The sequence below is a fragment of the Ranitomeya variabilis genome, chromosome 3 (assembly GCF_051348905.1).
Source record: "Ranitomeya variabilis isolate aRanVar5 chromosome 3, aRanVar5.hap1, whole genome shotgun sequence".
Lineage (NCBI taxonomy): Eukaryota > Metazoa > Chordata > Amphibia > Anura > Dendrobatidae > Ranitomeya > Ranitomeya variabilis.
The window spans coordinates 54,084,419-54,106,659 of NC_135234.1; the positions used below are offsets into that span (position 1 = coordinate 54,084,419).

General features: G+C 41.8%; 1 protein-coding gene across 16 annotated transcripts in view; it reads left to right on the plus strand.

Moving 5' to 3' along the window:
* Positions 1 to 22,241, plus strand: part of ROBO2 (roundabout guidance receptor 2) — a 1,292,543-nt gene that overhangs the window by 734,274 nt on the left and 536,028 nt on the right. For all 16 annotated transcript variants that reach the window (XM_077294049.1, XM_077294050.1, XM_077294062.1 and 13 more), the window contains exon 2: positions 5,349 to 5,675. In XM_077294049.1, coding sequence (XP_077150164.1) covers positions 5,349 to 5,675 — 327 coding nt within the window. The remainder of the gene's footprint in view (positions 1 to 5,348; positions 5,676 to 22,241) is intronic.

A 22,241-nucleotide genomic window follows, 5' to 3' on the forward strand; every position in this document is an offset into this window, starting at 1 on the left:
AACGAGGAGCAGGTGAATATTGAAAGTGCCGGGGGCCTGAGCGATGGAGAGGTGAGTATGTGATTTTTTTTTTTTACCGCAGCAACAGCAAATGGGGCAAGTGTCTATATGGAGCATCTATGGGACCATAACGTTTGTGCAGTACTATATGGGGCAAGTGTCTGTATGGGGCCATAATCAATGTTTGTGCAGCACTATATGGGGCAAGTGTCTGTATGGGGCATCTTATGGAGCCATAACATTTGTGCAGCATTATATGGGGCAAGTGTCTGTATGGGGCATAACATTTGTGCAGCACTATATGGGGCAAGTGTCTGTATGGGGCATGACGTTTGTGCAGCACCATGTGGGGCAAGTGTCTGTATGGGGCCATAATCAACGTTTGTGCAGCACTGTATGGGGCAAGTGTCTGTATGGGGCCATAACGTTTGTGCAGCACTATATGGGGCAAGTGTCTGTATGGAGCATCTTGTGGGGCCATAACGTTTGTGCAGCGCTATATGGGGCAAATATCTTTATGGAGCATCTTATGGGGCCATAATCAACATTTGTGCAGCATTATATTGGGCAAATGTGTTTATGGAGCATCTTATGGGGCCATTATTAACCTTTATGCAGGATTATATGGGGTATATTTTAATATGGAGCATCTTATGGGGCCATCATAAACTTTATGGAGCATTACATGGGGCTCCTGATTCAATATGGATATTCAAAAACACTTAACCTACTGATGTCTCAATTAATTTTACTTTTATTGGTATTTATTGGTATCTATTTTTACTTTTGACATTTACCGGTAGCTGCTGCCTTTCCCACCCTAGGCTTATACTCGAGTCATTAAGTTTTCCCAGTTTTTTGTGGCAAAATTAGGGGGGTCGGCTTATACTCGGGTCGGCTTATACTTGAGTATATACGGTACCTTCTGATGGTATTACATGATGGCTAAGTATCTGCCTGTATTTCTCAGCATTAATGGCACCATTAATTTTGACAAAAATTCCCAATTCCATTTTCCTTAAATGCAGCCTCGAGATTCACAGTAAGCTCCACCATATTTCACAGTTGTCTGCAGACACTCATTAATAAGTTGCCTTCTAGTTACCACTTAGCAGTCCATAACACCCGCTGTCATTTTTCTACATAACAGTTCTTATATTTTTATGCATACTTGCATCACTTTACCTTATTTCCATGTCGAAAGGTGGGGTTTGTGGCCACAATTCTTCCATGAAGACCACTACTGCCCAGACTTCTCCAAACAGGAGATGGGTGTGGCAAGGTCCCTCTGGATGCTGCAAGTTCTGGACTGATGGCACAGGCAGGTATTTTCTGATTTTGAATCTAAGTAAGCAGGACCTGTCTTCCATCTGCTGTTTCATTGGTGACTGCATCTAGGGTAACGACATCATTTCTTGGTGTCTTCAGGAAACGAAGGCAGATCCATCATGGAGTACCATCAGGGAGGCGACTGGCCACATATTAAATCTGCGCAGGAGAATGACCACAGACATGCAGTCAATGTCATTAATGACTAAAGAAGAACAAGGAGTCGTGGATGTGGTGATATGTGGTGATAGAGCCCTGATGTTAAAGGGAACCTGTCACCCTCAAAATCGAAGATGCGCTAAGCCCACCAGCATCAGGGGCTTATCTATAGCATTCTGTAATGCTGTAGATAAGCCCCTGATGTATCCTGAAAGGTAAGAAAAAGAAGTTAGATTATACTCACCTGAGGGGGCGGTCCGGTACGATGGGCGTCGCGGTCCGGTCTGGTGCCTCCCATCTTCTTACGATGACGTCCTCTTCTTGTCTTCACACTGCGGCTCCGGCGCAGGCGTACTTTATCTGTCCTGTTGATGGTAGAGCAAACTACTGCAGTGCGCAGGCGTCGGGCCTCTCTGACCTTTCCCGGCGCCTGCGCACTGCAGTACTTTGCTCGGCCCTCAATATGGCAGACAAAGTACACCTGTGCAGGAGCCGCAGCATGAAGACAAGAAGAGGACGTCACTGTAAGAAGATGGGAGGACCAGGACTGGACAGCAACGCCCATCGGACCGGGACTGCAGCGGGACCGCCCCTGGGTGAGTATAATCTAACGTCTTTTTCTCATCTTTCAGGATACATCGGGGGCTTATCCACAGCATTCCAGAATGCTGTAGATAAGCCCCTGATGCCGGTGGGCTTAGCTCATCTTCGATTTTGGGGGTGACAGGTTCCCTTTAAAGGGGTATTCCCATCTTCAAGATCCTATCCCAATATGTAGTAGGTGTAATAATAATAATAATAATAATAATAATAATAATAATAATATTAACCAATATCTCCAATTAGAATTGTAGTATAGTTCTTCTGATAAGCTATATTGTTTAACTCATGTGCAAGGCATTGCAGTAGCTTAGTTATCCACGGTTACGATCACTCATATAGTGACAGTTAGCTGTTAGTGGCCATAACCATGGATACCTAAGCTAATGCAATACCTTGCTCATATACAAAAAAATATATACAAAAAAGAGCACAATACTAGGTTATATTGGGTAAGGAGATAGGAAACCTCCTCTGCAGTGGATCACAGAGAGGACAAGGGACCTATTCATAATAGGTCCTGACACACTTATTAAAAGACACCTAATAGGGAATTGCTACCCATGTACCCAGGAGTGTAACTTTCGAGGGGTGCAGGGGTTGCAATGACACCTGGGTAATGGTAGCCTAGGGGAAGCCAGTAGGGTGTTTTGACCCATATGAGAAGACTAAAGCTATGTTCACGTGTCCAGTAATCATCTGTTAGAATGGATCCCGCAGCAACTCGTTGACAGAGTTGTGCAAACACAACTTTTTTGTCTGCCGGTAAAAAGCTAATTTCAACTGGATCCACTTTTTTTTTTTAACTTTGAAAATGGATCCGACAAGTTGCCATTCATTTTTCTACCATTTGAAAAGGATCCCTTCTTTGCTTACTGGATCAGTCTCAGATGGAGACTAATGGACGGCTATTTAACAGAAGTTTTCCTTAGACTTCAATGTTAAAAAAAATGGATCTGTTTTTTTTTTAGGAGGACAAAAAAGTTGTGTCTGCACTTTTGTCAACGGATTGCTGCTGGATCCGTTCCTATGGACAATCACTGGACATGTGAACATAGCCTTGCAGGTTTTGCACCCCCTAATGCTAATGTACACTGAAGGTCCAGGAAAGCCAGATCCTATGTCCTGAGACGGAGCACAGGCTATTGTATGGCAGTCCCTGCTGTGACATGGGCAGATTACGGGGTGCTGCAAATGGGGCCATCCGCTCTAATCCTGAGCACTGTCCACTTACAATAATAGACATCTTTTGGGAAGCTGTTATTTATGCAATTCTCTATATCTATAATTTACCGATAATGCATAGTAGTAACCAATTTACAGGTATTCGTACAGAAAAATAGTAACTTTTTGATACTTTTACACCAGCGATATATCTGTGAAAGTTTTGCAGATGGATATCATGAATTTTTCAATAAAAGAGATAGTGTTTCCATCTTATTGATGACAGATGGTACAATGCAGCCGGCTCCGCTGTGCAGGGAATCTTCCAGTGGATGGTACAGTTCAGTAATAATTAGAACCAGTTATGGTCCCCCAGGCTGGTCTTCCCACACTCACCGAACAGCTGGTTGCTTCCTCTCCTTCAGACTGGGAAGGGAGTGCAGTGCCGCCAGTACCTGCTCTTTACATGCACCGCTGCACCACTCCTTGTTTATTTGCCTTGGAACAGATGGTGGTGAGATGGTGAATGCGTCTTCTTCTCGCCTTCTTCCCACTCCTCAAACAAATTACTGAGCAACAATAACTTCCCAGCCAATTAATAGCACTTAGAAAGTTCCCAATACTAACATTGGGGAGTGCGGATGGCAGTCATGTCAGATACACTCAGAAAAGTTCCCTAAATGAGACGTAGCTTACGGTTGGCGCAGGGCTGGGTTAGCTGTTTGGAACGTCACCGTGATATCCATGGGTTTACGTAGAGGTACGCATACAGGACATGTTTAGCACTGCTGGATCCGTGACTTGCACTCTCAAGGAAAAAAAATCTTCATTCCTAAAACAACCAGAGAGCAAATTTTTAGTTTAAACCGCATTTAAAAAAAGAAATCTGAAATTTGGGGCTCCTAGACTTAATGTTTGTAGTACTAGTCTTCATGTGGAGAGAACAGTTCAACACCATGGGCTCAATGTAGATAGGTGGGTAAGTAAATATATATATACATATATACACCGTGTGCAGAATTATTAGGCAAGTTGTATTTTAGAGGATTATTTTTATTATTGATCAACAACTATGTTCTCAATCAACCCAAAAGACTCATACAAAGGTTAACATTTTTGGAAGTTGGAGTGGGTTTTTTTTTTTTAGATTTGGCTATCTTCGGAGGATATCTGTTTGTGCAAGTAACTATTACTGTGCAGAATTTTTAGGCAACTTAATAAAAAACAAATATATTCCCATCTCACTTGTTTATTTTCACCAAGTAAACCAATATAACTGCACAAAATGTAGAAATAAACATTTCTGACATGCAAAAACAAACACCCCCAAAATGAGTGCCCAATATAGCCACCTTTCTTTATGATGACACTCAGCAGCCTCCATCCATAGATTCGGTCAGTGGCTTGATCTGTTTATGACCAACATTGCGTGCAGCAGCCACCACAGCCTCCCAGACACTGTTCCGAGAGGTGTACTGTTTTCCCTCCCTGTAGATCTCACATTTTATGATGGACCACAGTTCTCTATGGGGTCCAGATCAGGTGAACAAGGGGGCCATGTCATTATTCTTTCTTCTTTGAGACCTTTACTGGCCAGCCACGCTGTGGAGTAGTTGGAGGCATGTGATGGAACATTGTCCTGCATGAAAATCATGTTTTTCTTGAACGATACCGACTTCTTCTTGTACCACAGATGTTCAGTAGGGTTTAGGTCTAGAGACATGCTTGTGCAGTCCAGCACCTGAATATGAAAATTAACACTTATTTGGAGAGATCTACAGTGTACCACTAATCATGTCTGATCCTGCGTTGTATACCGTAGAATATCTTTGGTTCTGTAGGAGAGTGCACAGACAGTGTTGGAAGCGTTGTCATAGCTCTTTGACACTAGCATTAGTGAAATTATGGATCTTATGGATCCACATGATAAATAATACTGGATTGATGGAATTTCACCATACTCGTAGACTTTCCCCCATTGCTTTAATCATTGTCTCAGTTATTGCCCTGAGTAGGGGTATTCCCATCTGACTGATAATGACTTGTAATTGTGTTTGGAGAATGTCATTAAACTATTTACTTTTATTTGCCTCTAGGATCTCGACTCCGTCAGGAAGATTTTCCTCCTCGGATTGTAGAACATCCGTCAGATGTAATTGTGTCCAAGGGAGAGCCTACTACATTGAACTGCAAAGCAGAAGGCAGACCGGTGCCAACAATCGAGTGGTACAAAGACCTAGAAAGAGTAGAAACTGACAAAGATGATCCCCGTTCCCATCGCATGCTGCTCCCCAGCGGATCTTTATTTTTCTTACGCATTGTTCATGGGCGAAGGAGTAAACCGGATGAAGGAAGCTATGTCTGCGTTGCCCGGAATTACCTTGGTGAAGCCATGAGTCGTAATGCATCCCTGGAAGTCGCCTGTAAGTCAAGTCTTTTGCCATTTTTGTATAAATTCCGAATACAGTGTCGATATATTGGATCACTTTAAACAAAGCTGATTTAGGGAGACTAAGTAAGCTAAATACGTCAGAATTATCTCTAAGCTTGTGACATAATACAGGCCTACATACCTCGCATCAATATTATTGTGTGTCTTAGAAAGGATACAGCTTAAAAAGGGAGAGTAGAGTGCCTAAGGGAAAATGGGCATGGCTCAAAAAGTGCCAACATGTCAACAAAACATTATTCAAAACATTGGCGTCAAGAGAAGATATAAAGAAGAGAGATATCTAAGTTTTAGTCTGCAATCTTTATTCCTTCATTGATTTTGAGACGTTCGATATGCAGTTTGCCGTCTGATTGGTCCCTTGCAAGACGGTCCCTCCCAGTCTTATAGAATGGAGGTTGGGTCTGTGTGTATCAAGAGTGATACTATCTTCACTAGCTCAAGTATCAGCATCGCTTGCATGCAGCATATATTACCTATTCATCTGCTTTCCTCCTTTTCTATAGTATATTTTCTCTGCCCTCCTTGAGACTGTATATGCTTTATCCCCGACCCACACTAGTGATTTCTTTACAGCTCACTCTCTAGGCTGCTATATTTAACACTGAGAGAATGGAGTGGGAGAGAAGAACAAGCAATCACAAACACAGGCAGGAGCACTGCTTTGTAACACTTATGCACTAGTGCTTTACAGCAGCTAAATGGTAACAGGTTTTTTTTATTATTTAATTGCTTCATAAATGCATATTTAAGCAACCTCCATTTAAAATATGTTAAGCTGTTAATAAGTAGCCTTCAAAGGGAAAATACACCCAAAAGTAATTGTGATTTTTTTAAAGTATTACGTTGTTGAAATTTTCTTAATTCCTAAATTTAGCTTCCTGAAATCTATTCAATCATAGGAAACTCTGACACAACATTCTACACACAAAAAAAACCATCCCTCCGCAGGTGGCGGCAGTGATGGACACAGTCTGAAAAGGGGAACCTTTGCAAGAACATTACATGGTCCCTTTGCAGTCCAATATCTCATCATAATGCACAATTACACCTGTTTTGGAGGTGAAAGTGGCCCCTTTACCTTTTGGGCCACTGTGCAGCTGCTGTCCGCTACTGGGTGGTAGTCATGGACTCCACAAATGTGATCTTAAAAGGGTTGTACTACAAACAAAGTTAATTTTGTCCAACATTTAAATCAATACATTTTTCAATAATAATATTTCCCACAATTGGATGTGTTTAAAAATAATGTTCCTGTGCTGAGATAATCTTATAAATGTGCCCCTGCTGTGTACTGTGTCATGGCTGTGTCTGACCGTACAGGAACATGGTCTGATCACACCACAGCTCCTGGGCAGCGGAGGAAGCAAAAGAAAGTATACAGACAGGACAGCAGGGGATCACAGCTGATTCTTTATTTAAGGGAAAACATTGCTTAAAAACAGGCAGGGAAATGTTTTGCCTCACAAGAAGAATCAGCTGTAATCCTATGCTGTCCTGTCGGTATACTCTTTTTTGCTTCCTCCCTTCCCAGGAGATCATAGAATCATAGAATGGTAAAGTTGGAAGGGACATCTGGAGTCATCATGTTCAACCCTCTGGTCAACGCAGGATTCACTAACCCGTCTCAGACAGATGTCTGTCTGTCCAGCCTCTATTTGAAGACTTCCATTAAAGGAGAACTCACCACCTCTCATGGCAGCCTGATCTGATCAGCCAGATGTGGTGTGATCAATCCATGCTACTGTACGGTGAGACACGGCCATTACACAGTACACAGCAGGGGCACATTTATAAGATTATCTCAGCACAGGAACATTATTTTTAAAACACATCCAATTGTGGAACTTATTATTATTCCATGATCTTTTAATTAAAATGTACTTGTGGGAAAATCCCTTTAAATATATCCATGGCTTATAAAAATATTTTGTTTAATTTCCCTTTTAAAGCTGTCTGTATTCTAATACCCACATACCCAGATGGTTAAATTGGCAGAATACAGATTGCCAAAACCAAGTCCTGTATTCTGTAGACGTCTCCTGCTGGAGAACTGCGAAAGGTATAAAATTCCTTAAATCTTTGTCGAGTTTTTGGTTCTATTTCCTTCCTTTGTACATTACCGAATCGACCAGTCTGGGGCCGCAGTGTAGTCTATAGAAAATGTTAGAATTCGGGGTAGTAAATCTAGTTAGATTTTGCACCAGGACAATGAGGATGTATCGAAATGCTGCAGAATTTTAATGAAATGTTAGAAAATCCCTGTCATTCCATAATGAAAGCATTGTTGTCTTTATTTCGGCTGATCTATTGGTTGCTATTGCTCTGTGGACTTTGCAATTCAAATGTGTCCTGAGCAAACACTAAGACATTAAGACTAACCCTACTAGAACCCTCCGGTTGATCTCACAACCCCGTCTACAAAAAAAAGCCGTCTGAAGGTCACCACTGAAGTGAGAACCACCATTAGAGCTTGTGAAATAAAAGTGCGGGATAGATTTTTTTAGGAGATAGATCACAGAACATTATTTAAAACCAAAACATCATTTCTGTAATGGTTCCATGGGCCCAGAAAGAAAGGCTGCTTCACTTTTCATTCAGCCTTTGAAGCATAGCTGACTGAATTCTTCAATTGTGCCCTTTGGGGATTCACAGCACAGATCCCCATCTGACACAATAATAGCCTAGCTCTTAGTTGAGTTTTAATATCGCGCTCTTCCAATCCGTAATATTATTCCTCTTCTTTTTGATTTAAAGCTAGATAGATAGCAATAACAATTTGTGTGTACGAATTTTATTTTTATTTTTTTTTATATATATATATATATATATATATATATTTTCCAGTTACGCTTCAATTTATTTTTTTTACATTTGTATCACATTATTTTATTTTACTTTTTTAACATATATTTCAAACAGTTACACTTCAATATATTTATTTTTTTACACTTGTATCACATTATTTTATTTTAATGTTTTCAATATATTTTCCAAACATTTACAAATGTAAAAAAATAAAAAATAAATTGTGTAACTGTTTGAAAAATATGTTTAAAAAAGCAAAATAAAATAATGTGATACAAATGTAAAAAAATAAATAGATTGAAGTGTAACTGTTTGAAATATATGTTAAAAAAATAAAATAAAATAATGTGATACAAATGTAAAAAAAATAAATAGATTGAAGTGTAACTGTTTGAAATATATGTTAAAAAAATAAAATAAAATAATGTGATACAAATGTAAAAAAATAAAATAAATTGAAGTGTAACGGTTTGGAAAATATATTTAAAAAAATAAAATAAAATAATGTGATATAAATGTAAAAAAATAAATACATTGATGTGTACCAAATTATTTTATTTTAATTTTTTAAGTATATTTGCCAAACAGTTACACTTCAATTTATTTATTTTTTTTACATTTGTATCACATTATTTTATTTTACATTTTTTTAATATATTTTCCAAACAGTTAGACTTCAATTTATTTATTTATTTTTTTACATTTGAATCACATTTTCTATTTAATACTTTTAAGACATTATTATTATTTTTATTTTAGAATTTATGTTGCTTTATCTAATTTTTAATACTCGATATCAATACTCCTAAAAACAGCATCAAGAATAGTCATTCACAAACAAAACGATAATCTTAATTATTTTTTTAAGTATTACGAAAAATGAAAGAGCGAGGAGTTAAAAATCATCTGAAATTGACAATAATATCACAAGACTCTGATTTTCTCCATAGATAGAAGCAAATGTACTTTGATACCAAAAAACGTAACTTATAGTCCTAAAACTGTAAATAACTGTAAATAAGCATCTCATCTGGCTATAGTCAATGGCACCCCCCGGAGACTGGAGTCATAGCCCCAGGTGTTAAATGTATCGCAGCAGCTTGATCTATCGACCAGGGTAAGAGGGTGCTGTGGCCAAAATGAAAATATATGAAAAATTAATGAAGTCTCGAGATTTTTATTTATTTGCCTTGTCCAGTCCTGGATTTAGCTTGAGATACAATGTTGAGTATATCTCTCACTAATAAGGTTTCAGCACCGAGGTCAGGGAGGGTTATAAAAGGAAATGCATTTAGGATTTCCCCCCCCCCCCCAGAAAGTAAAAATAGAATTTGCACATTCATTTTTGTTCAGTAGATTGATCGGTCAGTGGTCTCTTCTCCTGGGAACCATTGACTCAAATAGAAAATATTGTGTTCTGTGCACTGAGTATTTAGGATTGTGTTTCCGTTCATGGTGGATGAGGATTTCTTTGAGTTTTTGCTTGAAAAGGATATATAACATTGTACATGTCGTGTTATGTATACTGTGACATTGGGACAAATCACAAAAAATGGAAGTTAATGCTGCATTCAGAGATCTTTTGGAACATGGCAATTGTCCTAGTTCTGTATTGTTGTGGAATTCTTCTTTTCTAACTGTACTTTAGAATATATTAAAGTGAACCTATCATTAGATTCATGCTGCCCGAACCATAGCAGAATGGAGCAGAGTCTGGCTGAGCGATTGTAGCTAGTTTTATGGCGTTTCATAGGAAGAATAGTTTGAAAAACTGTCCGGAGACTGTAGGGAGAGACCTGACTTGTCCGGCTCGGCCCCCGGTTAGCTTCATCCCACTTTGCTCCAGTTGATGGACAAGTCTCTTCCATGTCTGTACATTGGGAATTAGGAAGAGACCTTATAGTCTAGGGCAGTGTTCCCCAACTCTGGTCCTCAAGAGCCACCAACAGGTCATATTTTCAGGATTTCCTTAGTATTGCCCAGGTGATGGAATTATTGCCTGTGCATGTGATGCAGTTGTCACCTGTGCAATACTAAGGAAATACTGGAAACATGACCTGTTGGTGGCTCTTTAGGACCGGAGTTGGGAAACACTGGTCTAGGGCAAGGAGAAGCGAGGCAGGGCCTGTGTCGGACTAGTCAGGCCTCTTACTTAAAAAACATGCTTGACTACAGTCGCGCAGCCAGGCTCTCATTCATTCTGCCCATGGCTCGGGCAGCAAGAACCTAGTGACAGGTATGGTTATTTTTTAAGGAAGGAAAAAAATGTAATAATTTCAACTTCCAATTTAGTGTGAAATCCACTTGTATTCACATAGGAACCCTGGTAGACCTTGTTTGGTCAGGCTGTGGAGCAGGCAGTGTAGGAACACACCAGGCTGGGATCCAGGTCAGAAATGGAAGAAGGGTCCATGAGGACTGGGCTCCAGCACCAATATGAAAATGCTAAAACAGAACTTTTACTGTCCAATTAAATATATAGAGAGAAAAAAAACAACAAAAAAAAAGATTTTAAAAAAGATTAAGAATCCATAACATTACACGTTTTGGGTTAGTAACCCTTATTCATAGGTGTAGCTATGGATCCTTAATCTTTTTTTGCGTTTTTCTCACCATGTTTTTAAATAGTACAGTAATAGTTATATTTTACCACTTTCTCATTGGTGCTGGAGCCCAGCCGTCATGGACCCTTCCTCCATTTATGATCATGTTTATGCATATTGCTGCCATTAAGGGTGAAGGCAAGCACCTCTTAGTTCTTTAGCACTCCCTGAATCCTTTCCACCTGTACAGTATTGAACCCCTTATTGTAATGTATCTGAAGAAAACACTGATGTAATTACAGTTTGATCTGTATAGTTTTTTTCTCCATTTTTCTTAAATTTGACGTAAAAATGACAAAACTTTAGGTCCACCCTTAAAAGGACTCTGTCAACATAGGATGACCGTTCAAAGTCCCGCCATTGGGTGCTTCACTCATTTTTTATACACCTTCACACTCTCTTGTTTTCCCTCTGTCTCCATACACTCCTCTATTTTGATTGACATACTGTTAGGGTTGGCGGAAAGCACCGAATAATTATAAAGATAGTAATAAGGTGCGTTCACAGCCCGGGGTCCACCGTGCAGAGTTGGAACCTGCTGCTAGGTAATGGCGGCACTATATGGTGGTACTACGAGTGCATAAAAACACAGGTTCCGTCACCCGGTATGAACTGATGCGAGCTCTGTTGCTTCACAGAGTCACAGGGAAACAAAGGAAACGCTGAGCCATGTTAGCAGTCACAGGGTGCAGCAGATGGACGCTAGTGGGATCCCTGAAATTCACCCCCACTATGCTGGTGATTGATTTCGCTCTGACCCTCGGTGGCTTTTGAGCCTGCGACTGAGGACGCCCTGAGTAAGGTGCTGAGATGAAGCGGGAGTTCCCACCCTACACTGACCGGTTGTCAGGACTAATTAAAGATTTACTGCACAGAGTGCATACAGCGCCGCACTGGCAGATGCCACTAACCACCCTAACTAGGGCTAGGAAAGCGCACTAGTTCCACACGGCGCACTAATTGTGCCGTCGCTGCAAATTGACGCAGTAAACTCGTGCCTGGCCCTGGATGGCACAATCTGGCGCTATGTTGGTCAATCACTCAAGCACATTCAACAACACTAGGAATGGGTATGATTCAGGGCTTTCACCAGATTCAGGCATACATACACATACACACGATTACAAATTTATAGTAGCGCATGGCAGAGCGGCCATGCGAGCCTTTTATAGATGTAGCCTTCCAGGACCTTCCTAGTGGTCCAATCGGAGCCGCTACAGGACCTGAGCATGTGAACTCCGACCTCCAATGAGAGGTTGTCCTGTGGGCATGCTCAGTAGATGAAAAGCAGGACTTAGTCCCTGGAATGTCTGCTTGCCGCTGATCAATGCTGGTTACAAAGGCTGAGCCTGGAATGGCAGTTGTAAAAAAATGCACAGTATCTGCTTGAGCCAGATGCTGGGACCGACGTCTCTGCTGAGCAGACTCCACTGCAGCTGGGGATGAATGGGAGACCGCCAGAAGACATGGTTCGAGATTCCCTCTGTGCTGCGGTGGGAACTCGACACCTAACACATACAGCCAGAGAAGGGTGGAGATGGATGGAAACAAAGCAGGTTAGAAGGTGTATTTAAGTGATTGACCATGCCGTGAGAAACTGAGCACCTGTACTTGGTTTGAACAGTTGTTCTGTGCTGTTGGAGTACCTTTAAGTGAATTAACAGATATTCTAACATGTGAGATAGTTAATGTATAAGGCAATGTTGTCTACTAAATTATACCCTTGCAGTTGAGCTATCAGAAAGTTACTTTTTATATCATGAGTATTGTCCCCTTTGTCAAATATGATGGTCTATTCAAAAGCCAACCAATGTATATGACTTCAGTTCTGCAAAGCTGGAGATCGTCTCGATGGTTTTATCTCAACATTTGGGCCAGGACCTGATGTAAATCAGTTTTGGGTGACTTATTGTGGGATCTATCAGGCTTTCAATGGGGTTTGTGTCATTTCCAGTGCAAGAATGGAACTTCTGGTGGACTCCAGAACAGAATTTTAATAGCCATTTTGGTGGCCATGATGACCCCCTTTAATGATATTGTTCCTTGTACTGATAGGTGAGCAAGTTTTCCATTAGAGATGTAGGTTTAGGAGTTTCCATTATTCCTCTGCTTCTCTGCAAGTAATGGACGCATGATCCTATAAATGCTCCTACTACCTTCAGCACCCTTGTGATTACGGAGGCCATAGTTCACAAGGTAACAGCATTGGGTTCAAGCAATGAATCAAGATTAGTGTAAATTGCACTATTTAATAATAGTATAATGATAAAAATGTAATTGACGCAAAGAACAAACCAAAAACAGGTTCTGGGGTGACTTGGAGAATACAAAGAGTAAATTCACCTTTAATTTCCTTTTGACATATTTAGATAGAGTTGACCAAAGTGTAATTATATTCACCTCAGCATTCCTTCATCACATTTCCGACTGTGCTGAGTTGAGGTGACCTTTGTAGAGTCTCTTTCCTAGAGTGATATAGTTAATGAGATCCAGCGACACCATGACCTCAACCCGCTCATGGCCCTCGCCTTCATCATCCATCTTCCAAGCCCCAAAGGTTACATGACAGCGCATGGAAACAGATAAAACAAGTGTGAATAAACAAATTCAAGAGCTTTCTGTCATGGCTGCCAGCACAGAAACAATGTTCAGAGTAAGATATCACAATGTGAATGAAGAGACTGTGCAGCTAAAGTCACCAATACACAATGTAGTAATGCCAACTAGGGGGCTGGGAATGACCCAACCTAAAGAACATCGCCCTTGTCGTCTGCTGACTTCACACTTTGTCCTTCTTTGTTCTTTATTCCAACTTTGTTTTGTGTTTTGGAAAAGTCCAATGAATGATATTCTGATGAAGAGGAATGAAGAAAGATAATGTAGATAGATAGATAGATAGGCATAGATAGACATATATACACACACATATATATATATGCAGTGTAGATACATGGATTGATAGATTAAAACAGTTACTATTTCTAAAAGTACAGTAAGTTGTTGTCCCTTCCATAAGTTAATGTTGGTTAATCTGGCTCTTGCCCTGATATCAGCCACTGTGGCATTTGTGGGGTTAAAAATGACATAAATATAAAGGTAATGTAGAAGGTTCCATAGAGCCCGGACCTTCTGGCTAGCATTTCTGTATTATGTGATCTATGAAGTGCTCTCTTAGACAAAATATTGCTTTAATTTCATCATATTGCCTTTTGTTAGTTTGGCTTATCACTTTAATGCTGACATTTATAACCCCTGCGCCGGCTGGATGTGACATAACCATAGAGGCCGCTCGTCGGGAACACTGCCGCCTTTGTCTGCCCACCAACGCCTGGGTAAATTAAAGCTCTTTTTCACAGTAATCCAATCTTTTAAAAAATAGTATTCAGCTAATAAAGTTATTATTTGTGTAATTGTGAGATTTATAGGCCGACTTGGAAATGGCATTGGGGTTATATGCGACAGACGCTGAGTAACACGATTATTTTGGGGAATTACTTTGATTTATTGATGTTAATGGGAATAACCATAAAAATCTCTTTATAAATTGTGTACACTTGAACTGTATGAAGTCAGCGAGGTCTCCTCACCTTCATCGCAGGCCTGGTTTTCATGTTTTGCACGGTTTATGATGGAGGAGTGCAAGAACGTGTTGACACTATAGAAGCCAGTCCTCTAAAATAAATTCTCCTCTAAGTGCTAGTAATTATTAACATCATTAATATAAATATTAGTTGCCAGCTTATGAATATGCATGAACATGGACTGTTAACTCTAGAGAATCACAATGAAAAATACATACAGTGAATTTTAAAGGTTTGAGTACAAAAGCATACTTTAAAATAATTGGTTACTAAGAATCATCATGAAATAATTTTTTAGATCGTTTTACAAGCATAGGCATAATGGATGACCCGAGAGCAATTAAACATGGGACCTTTCTCCTGTACAAACTTTCCATTTCTTCCAAGACCAAAATATTGCTTAGGTGACTCCCAAGACCAATGCATCTCTTTCGTAGCACCAAAGTCCAAAGCTCTTGAGAGACTTTTTACTCCCTTAGAAGGTACCAAGTCCAATACATATCTAATGTGGCTCCTAAGATTAATTCGCACTTCAGTGGTTCCCAAGACCAAAATACCTTTTTAGAGGCTTCCAAGACCACTGAACCCATTTGGAGGTTACTAAGGACAATACACCCCTTTTAGTGACTCCCCAAACCAATATTTCAGTGTGTCCCAAGACTTAAGGCCTTTTTTAGTGTCCACCAACCCATTCGAGGTCCACTTGGACTTGTACACTCCAGTCAATGGTATTGAAGATGAACATACCTATGATCTGCCAAAATTTACCCCTGGCTACCTACTAAATTGATTACCCAGAGCTGTTATTGAAGCGATAGGAGCAGGGTCAATCCCAATGAACCACTATTTCAATAAACAAGGGGGGGTATTGGCTCAATAAGAATTGTACACAGAAGCATCAGGCACTACTATTGCAAGACCCTTGTCCAACAACTACGTCAGTTGTCTGTGGCCATCGGACGAGACCAGTGTGAACTCACTCATACCTGCTGGAATCTTTGTCACCTTTTTTGACTGGTAAGCCTGGTGAGATGTCATGTGTGCATTGCACCATAACGGAGATGTGGTGTCGAGTCTAAGAATCAGAAATTGTGCTGCACAATCTAACAGGTAGTAGGCTCTGGTCACAAAGAAGGTTTACAGGAAACACATGTGGATAATCACTCACAAGATAATATCTATTAGAGTCTTTACTGGTGGAAGTGCTGAGAATCGGACCCCAAATGACTTTTCTAAACTATCCTATAGGACTGGTTAACCTTTCAGCAATGGTAATATATACAGGTTTTTAGATATTTCTTAGAATGTTTCGGTCTCTTGAGGACATCTCTACTATTGTTGCAATTTGGCATCTTCCCAGTATATCTTTTACAAAGCTAGATTTAAATAAGAAGGCACAGATCAGGCAGTGTTACTGTTGGCTACTAGCAAGCGACACTTTATTTGGCAGAGTGTAATTTAGTGAGTGTTATCCCGAAAGATGGTATGTGTTTCATAATCTCACGTGCTGGCTAGGAGCAAGTCTCAGTTAATCAACCAGGACAGGTCTTGTTATTGCGTTGCCGTACACAGTAACTAGATGCCATGTGGACCTTTTGCTAAGGAAGATAGTGTTAAAAGTAAACTCTAAGACAAATCATGTGCTTAGTATAAAATGCTATCAATGTAGCAGTCACGTCGCACTACTCATCATGATGTGTTACCCTTAGTTTTTCACAAGACTATAACTAATGTTGCTGCAATATGGTAGAACTGTAATGTACATCTCCACAAATAATAGTTTTTCACTGCTGTAAGTGTTCAGAGATCAAACACTAATTACATCAGTATTATCCAGTAGACTCTTTTGAGAAAGTATCGGCTACAACATAGCGTTGAGTAGCCACCTCTTTCTTCTGGCAGCCACTTGAAACCTCTCATGACTTATTTGCTTTGTAACTTTATAGTTTTAAGGATGAAACAAGTGTAGTTTACGAGAAGAAGATCTGTTTAAGAGGCTTTTTTCATAAATACATTTACATTCATTCACTGCCAACCAGTAGTGCCATAGTGTTCTTAGAGTACCTGCCAATGTTTGCGCTGCTTGGGGTGACTTTTGAATGGTTTATTGGCAGGTTTGGGACAATATTGTGGCTTGGGATGTTGCTAGCCTTAGGCTACATGATTGTGTTACCATAGGTTGTCCTGTTGCATATTAAGGCACTCATTAAAATCAAAGAGTACATGGCTTCAAACATTGAACATAAAGTGCACATTGTTTCATAATATGGGAAATAGAATTTTTTGGGACTCTGTAATAAGGACCTGGGCCCTGGCATATCCATGGCTTTACTTAAATGCTTATGGCTTAATAAAATGGACTGTGATGCAGTGACCCCTGTTACAGCTAGCGGGCGCTGTATGTGTTCCTCAGGATACGCAGGGCGGCATAACTGTAATGATGATGGTGAAACAGTGACCGGCAGGATTGTAAATGGCCGGTATGTGTCACAGAGGGAGTCTGTGCTCTAAGCCTGAAGTAATATTGTTGTTCTGGGGCCTGTAGCCCACTGAGAGGCTGTGGATCTGAAGACTTGTGTGTTGGGAGATCCTGGGAGTAGGATCAGATCCCTGAATAGCGCACTGAGAGACTTGTGTGTTGGATGGTCCCAGGTGGGGATGGATGTTCTGAACAGCACACAAAGTGGCCTGTGTGTTGGACGGTCCCAGGTGGGGACAGACATCGTGAAGAGCGCACGGAAAGGCCGAATGTATGCAGATTCTCTGATGGCACTGCATTGGGGGAGCTACAGCCCGTCTGAGAATCTGGACAGTCAGATGGCCTGGTAAGCAAGGCATTGTTCGGGACTGTGATCCAAGTTTGGCAGCTTCCCTGGAGGAGAGAGGACTGACAGGAGGTCAGCGTGTGGAGCAGGAGCTCCAGAAAGGTAAGAAGAAGGAAGAGGACTATCATAATGGCAGAGAAGTATCTTCCAGTGGAACAGACTGTTGGTGCTTGCTGTGTTCCATGGATATTGATAAACTGTTTGGCGTACTGTTGTGAATTATGTTGTGGGTTCTGCTCTTGGGCTCCCTCCGGTGGTTATAAGTGGTAGTGTTGCTGTTTGTCCTTCACAGCAGTCATCAGGTGCTTCCACTTTGGACGGGGCTATTTAGTCTGGCTTCACCCTTTAGTGAGTGCCAGTTGTCCATTGTTTTTCTGGAGGATTCACATCTCTGCTTGGTTTCTCCTGCTGGATTGTCCAAATCATCAAAGATAAGTCCTGGCTTTGTTTTTGCAGTCCACATGCGGTGGACTTTATAGTTCAGTGAATTGCTATGTTTTTTCTTGTCCAGCTTTGTCTGTGTAAAGATTTATTCAGCCAAGTTGGAAGCTCTGGAGTCGCAGAGTTACCCTCCATGCCTTTAGTTAGGTGTGGAGATTTTTGTATTCTCTGTGGTGGATTTTTGTAGTATTTTTATACTGACCGCACAGTACTCTGTCCTGTCTTTTCTTTCTAGGTAGCGTGGCCTCCTTTGCTAAATTCTGTTTTCAGTCTGCGTTTGTAATTTCCCTCTCCTCTCACAGTCAATATTTGTGGTGGGCAGTCTTTCCTTTGGGGATTTTCTCTGAGGCAAGATAGTTTTCCTGTTTCTTTCTTTAGGGGTAATTAGTCCTCCGGCTGTGACGAGGTGTCGAGGGAGTGACAGGAACATCCCACGGCTACTTATAGTTGCGGTGTTAAGTTCAGGGTCTGCGGTCAGTATAGAGGCCATCTACTTCAGAGGTCGTCCATGCTGCTCCTAGGCCACCAGATCATAACAGTACAACTGGCCAACAATCAGTTAACCGCATCTCAAAAGAAGGGAAAGAAAGTGCTGAGCCATTTTTTTTTCTGTACTCTGTTGTGTTTTTTTTTTTTCCCTCTTCACCTCTGGGTGGCTCAAGAGTTAGGCGCTGACATGGATGTTCAGGGACTTGCTTCTCGGGTGGATCAACTTGCTGCTAGAGTACAGGGTATTTCTGATTATATCGTGCAGACTCCTGTTTTAGAGCCTAGAATTCCTACCCCCGATCTGTTTTTTGGGGACATGTCCAAATTTTTGAGCTTTAAAAATAACTGTAAACTGTTTTTTGCTCTGAAGCCCCGTTCCTCTGGTGATCCTATCCAGCAGGTAAAAATTGTCATTTCTCTGTTGCTTGGCGACCCGCAGGATTGGGCATTTTCCCTGGAATCTGGGAATCCGGCCTTGCTTAATGTAGACACCTTTTTTCAGGCGCTTGGGTTATTGTATGATGAACCTAATTCTGTGGATCATGCTGAGAATACCTTGTTGGCCCTGTGTCAGGGTCAAGAAGCGGCAGAATCATATTGCCAGAAATTTAGAAAATGGTCTGTGCTTACTAAGTGGAATGAGGATGCTTTGGCGGCAATTTTCAGAAAGGGTCCTTCTGAATCTGTTAAAGATGTTATGGTGGGCTTCCCCACGCCTGCAGGTCTGAGTGATTCTATGTCTCTGGCCATTCAAATTGATCGGCGCTTGCGTGAGCGCAGAGTTGTGCACACTATGGCATTGTCTTCCGAGCGGAGTCCTGAGCCAATGCAGTGTGATAGGATTGTGTCTAGAGCTGAACGCCAAGGATTCAGACGTCAGAATAGGTTGTGCTTTTACTGCGGCGATTCTGCTCATGTTATTTCTGATTGCCCTAAGTGTGCCAAGAGAATCGCTAATTCCGTTATCATCAGTACTGTACAACCTAAATTTCTGTTATCTGTGACCCTGATCTGCTCATTATCGTCATTCTCTGTCATGGCATTTGTGGATTCAGGTGCCGCTTTAAATTTGATGGACTTAGAATTTGCCAGACGTTGTGGTTTTCCCTTACAGCCTTTCTGGAGTCCTATCTCTTTGAGGGGTATTGATGCTACACCATTGGCTAAAAATAAACCTCAGTTTTGGACACAGTTAACCATGTGCATGGCGCCAGCCCATCAGGAAGATTGTCGTTTCCTGCTGTTGCATAATTTGCATGATGCTATTGTGCTGGGGTTTCCATGGTTACAGGTACATAATCCGGTGTTGGATTGGAAATCTATGTCTGTGACTAGTTGGGGATGTCAGGGGGTTCATGATGACGTTCCTCTGATGTCAATTTCCTCCTCCCCCTCTTCTGAAATTCCTGAGTTTCTGTCAGATTTCCAGGATGTTTTCGATGAGCCCAAGTCCAGTTCCCTTCCACCGCATAGGGACTGTGATTGTGCTATTGACTTGATTCCAGGCTGTAAGTTTCCTAAGGGCCGACTTTTCAACCTGTCTGTGCCTGAACATGCCGCCATGCGGAGCTATGTAAAGGAGTCTTTGGAGAAGGGGCATATTCGGCCATCTTCTTCTCCATTGGGAGCAGGTATTTTTTTTGTTGCCAAGAAGGATGTTTTGATTATCGCCTCTTGAATAAGATCACGGTCAAATTCCAATACCCTTTGCCTTTGCTTTCTGATTTGTTTGCCAGGATTAAGGGGGCTAGTTGGTTTACTAAGATTGACCTTCGAGGGGCATATAATCTTGTTCGTATTAAGCAGGGTGACGAATGGAAAACTGCGTTTAATACGCTCGAGGACCATTTTGAATATCTTGTGGTGCCATTTGGACTGTCTAATGCCCCATCTGTGTTTCAGTCCTTCATGCATGATATTTTTCGGAATTATCTTGATAAATTCATGATTGTATATTTGGATGATATTTTGATTTTTTCAGATGATTGGGAGTCTCATGTGAAACAAGTCAGGATGGTATTTCAGGTCCTTCGTGATAATGCCTTGTTTGTGAAGGGGTCTAAGTGCCTCTTTGGAGTACAGAAGGTTTCTTTTTTGGGCTTCATTTTTTCTCCATCATCTATAGAAATGGATCCGGTTAAGGTTCAGGCCATTCATGATTGGATCCAGCCCATATCTGTGAAGAGCCTTCAGAAATTTTTGGGCTTTGCTAATTTTTATCGCCGTTTCATTGCCAACTTCTCCAGTGTGGTTAAACCCCTGACCGATTTGACGAGGAAGGGCGCTGATGCAGCTAATTGGTCCTCTGAGGCTGTTTCTGCCTTTCAGGAGCTTAAGCGCCGATTTAAGGCCCCGGCACACATAGCAATTTACCAACGATCACGACCAGCGATACGACCTGGCCGTGATCGTTGGTTAGTTGTTGTGTGGTCGCTGGGGAGCTGTCACACAGACAGCTCTCTCCAGCGACCAACGATCAGGGGAACGACTTCGGCATCGTTGAAACTGCCGAAGTCCCCCTGCAGCACCCGGGTAACCAGGGTAAACATCGGGTTACTAAGCGCAGGGCCGCGCTTAGTAACCCGATGTTTACCCTGGTTACCAAAAAAAACAAACAGTACATACTCGCCTTTCGGTGTTCATCAGGTCCCTTGCCGTCTGCTTCCTGCTCTGACTGAGCCGCCGTACAGTGAGAGCAGAGCGCAGCGGTGACATCACTGCTGTGCTGCGCTCTCACTGTACGGCGGCACTCAGAGCAGGAAGCAGACGGCAAGGGACCTGACGGACACCGAAAGGCGAGTATGTACTGTTTGTTTTTTTTGGTAACCAGAGTAAACATCGGGTTACTAAGCGCGGCCCTGCGCTTAGTAACCCGATGTTTACCCTGGTTACCAGTGAAGACATCGCTGGATCGGTGTCACACACACCGATTCAGCTATGTCAGCGGGACCTCAACGACCAAAAAAAGGTCCAGGCCATTCCGACATGACCAGCGATCTCACAGCAGGGGCCTGATCGCTGGTACGTGTCACACATAGCGAGATCGCTACTGAGGTCGCTGTTGCGTCACAAAACTAGTGACTCAGCAGCGATCTCGCTAGCGATCTCGCTATGTGAGACGGGGCCTTTACTTCTGCCCCTGTGTTGCGTCAGCCGGATGTTTCTCTTCCTTTTCAGGTTGAGGTTGACGCTTCTGAGATTGGGGCAGGGGCCGTTTTGTCTCAGAGGAATTCTGATGGTTCCTTGATGAAACCGTGTGCCTTCTTTTCTCGAAAGTTTTCGCCTGCGGAACGCAATTATGATGTCGGCAATCGTTAGTTGTTGGCTATGAAGTGGGCATTTGAGGAGTGGCGACATTGGCTTGAGGGGGCCAAGCACTGTATTGTGGTCTTGACCAATCATAAGAATCTGATTTACCTCGAGTATGCCAAACGGCTGAATCCTAAACAGGCCCGATGGTCCCTGTTTTTCTCCCGTTTTGATTTTGTTGTCTCGTATCTTCCGGGTTCTAAGAATGTTAAGGCTGATGCCCTCTCTAGGAGTTTTTTGCCTGATTCCCCTGGGATTCTTGAGCCGGTTGGTATTCTGAAGGAGGGGGTGATTCTTTCTGCCATCTCCCCTGATTTGCGATGGGTTCTTCAGGAGTTTCAGGCTGATAAACCTGATCGTTGTCCTGCGGGGAAACTGTTTGTTCCTGACAGATGGACTAGTAAAGTGATTTCTGAGGTTCACTGTTCTGTGTTGGCTGGCCATCCTGGGATTTTTGGTACCAGAGATTTGGTTAGTAGGTCCT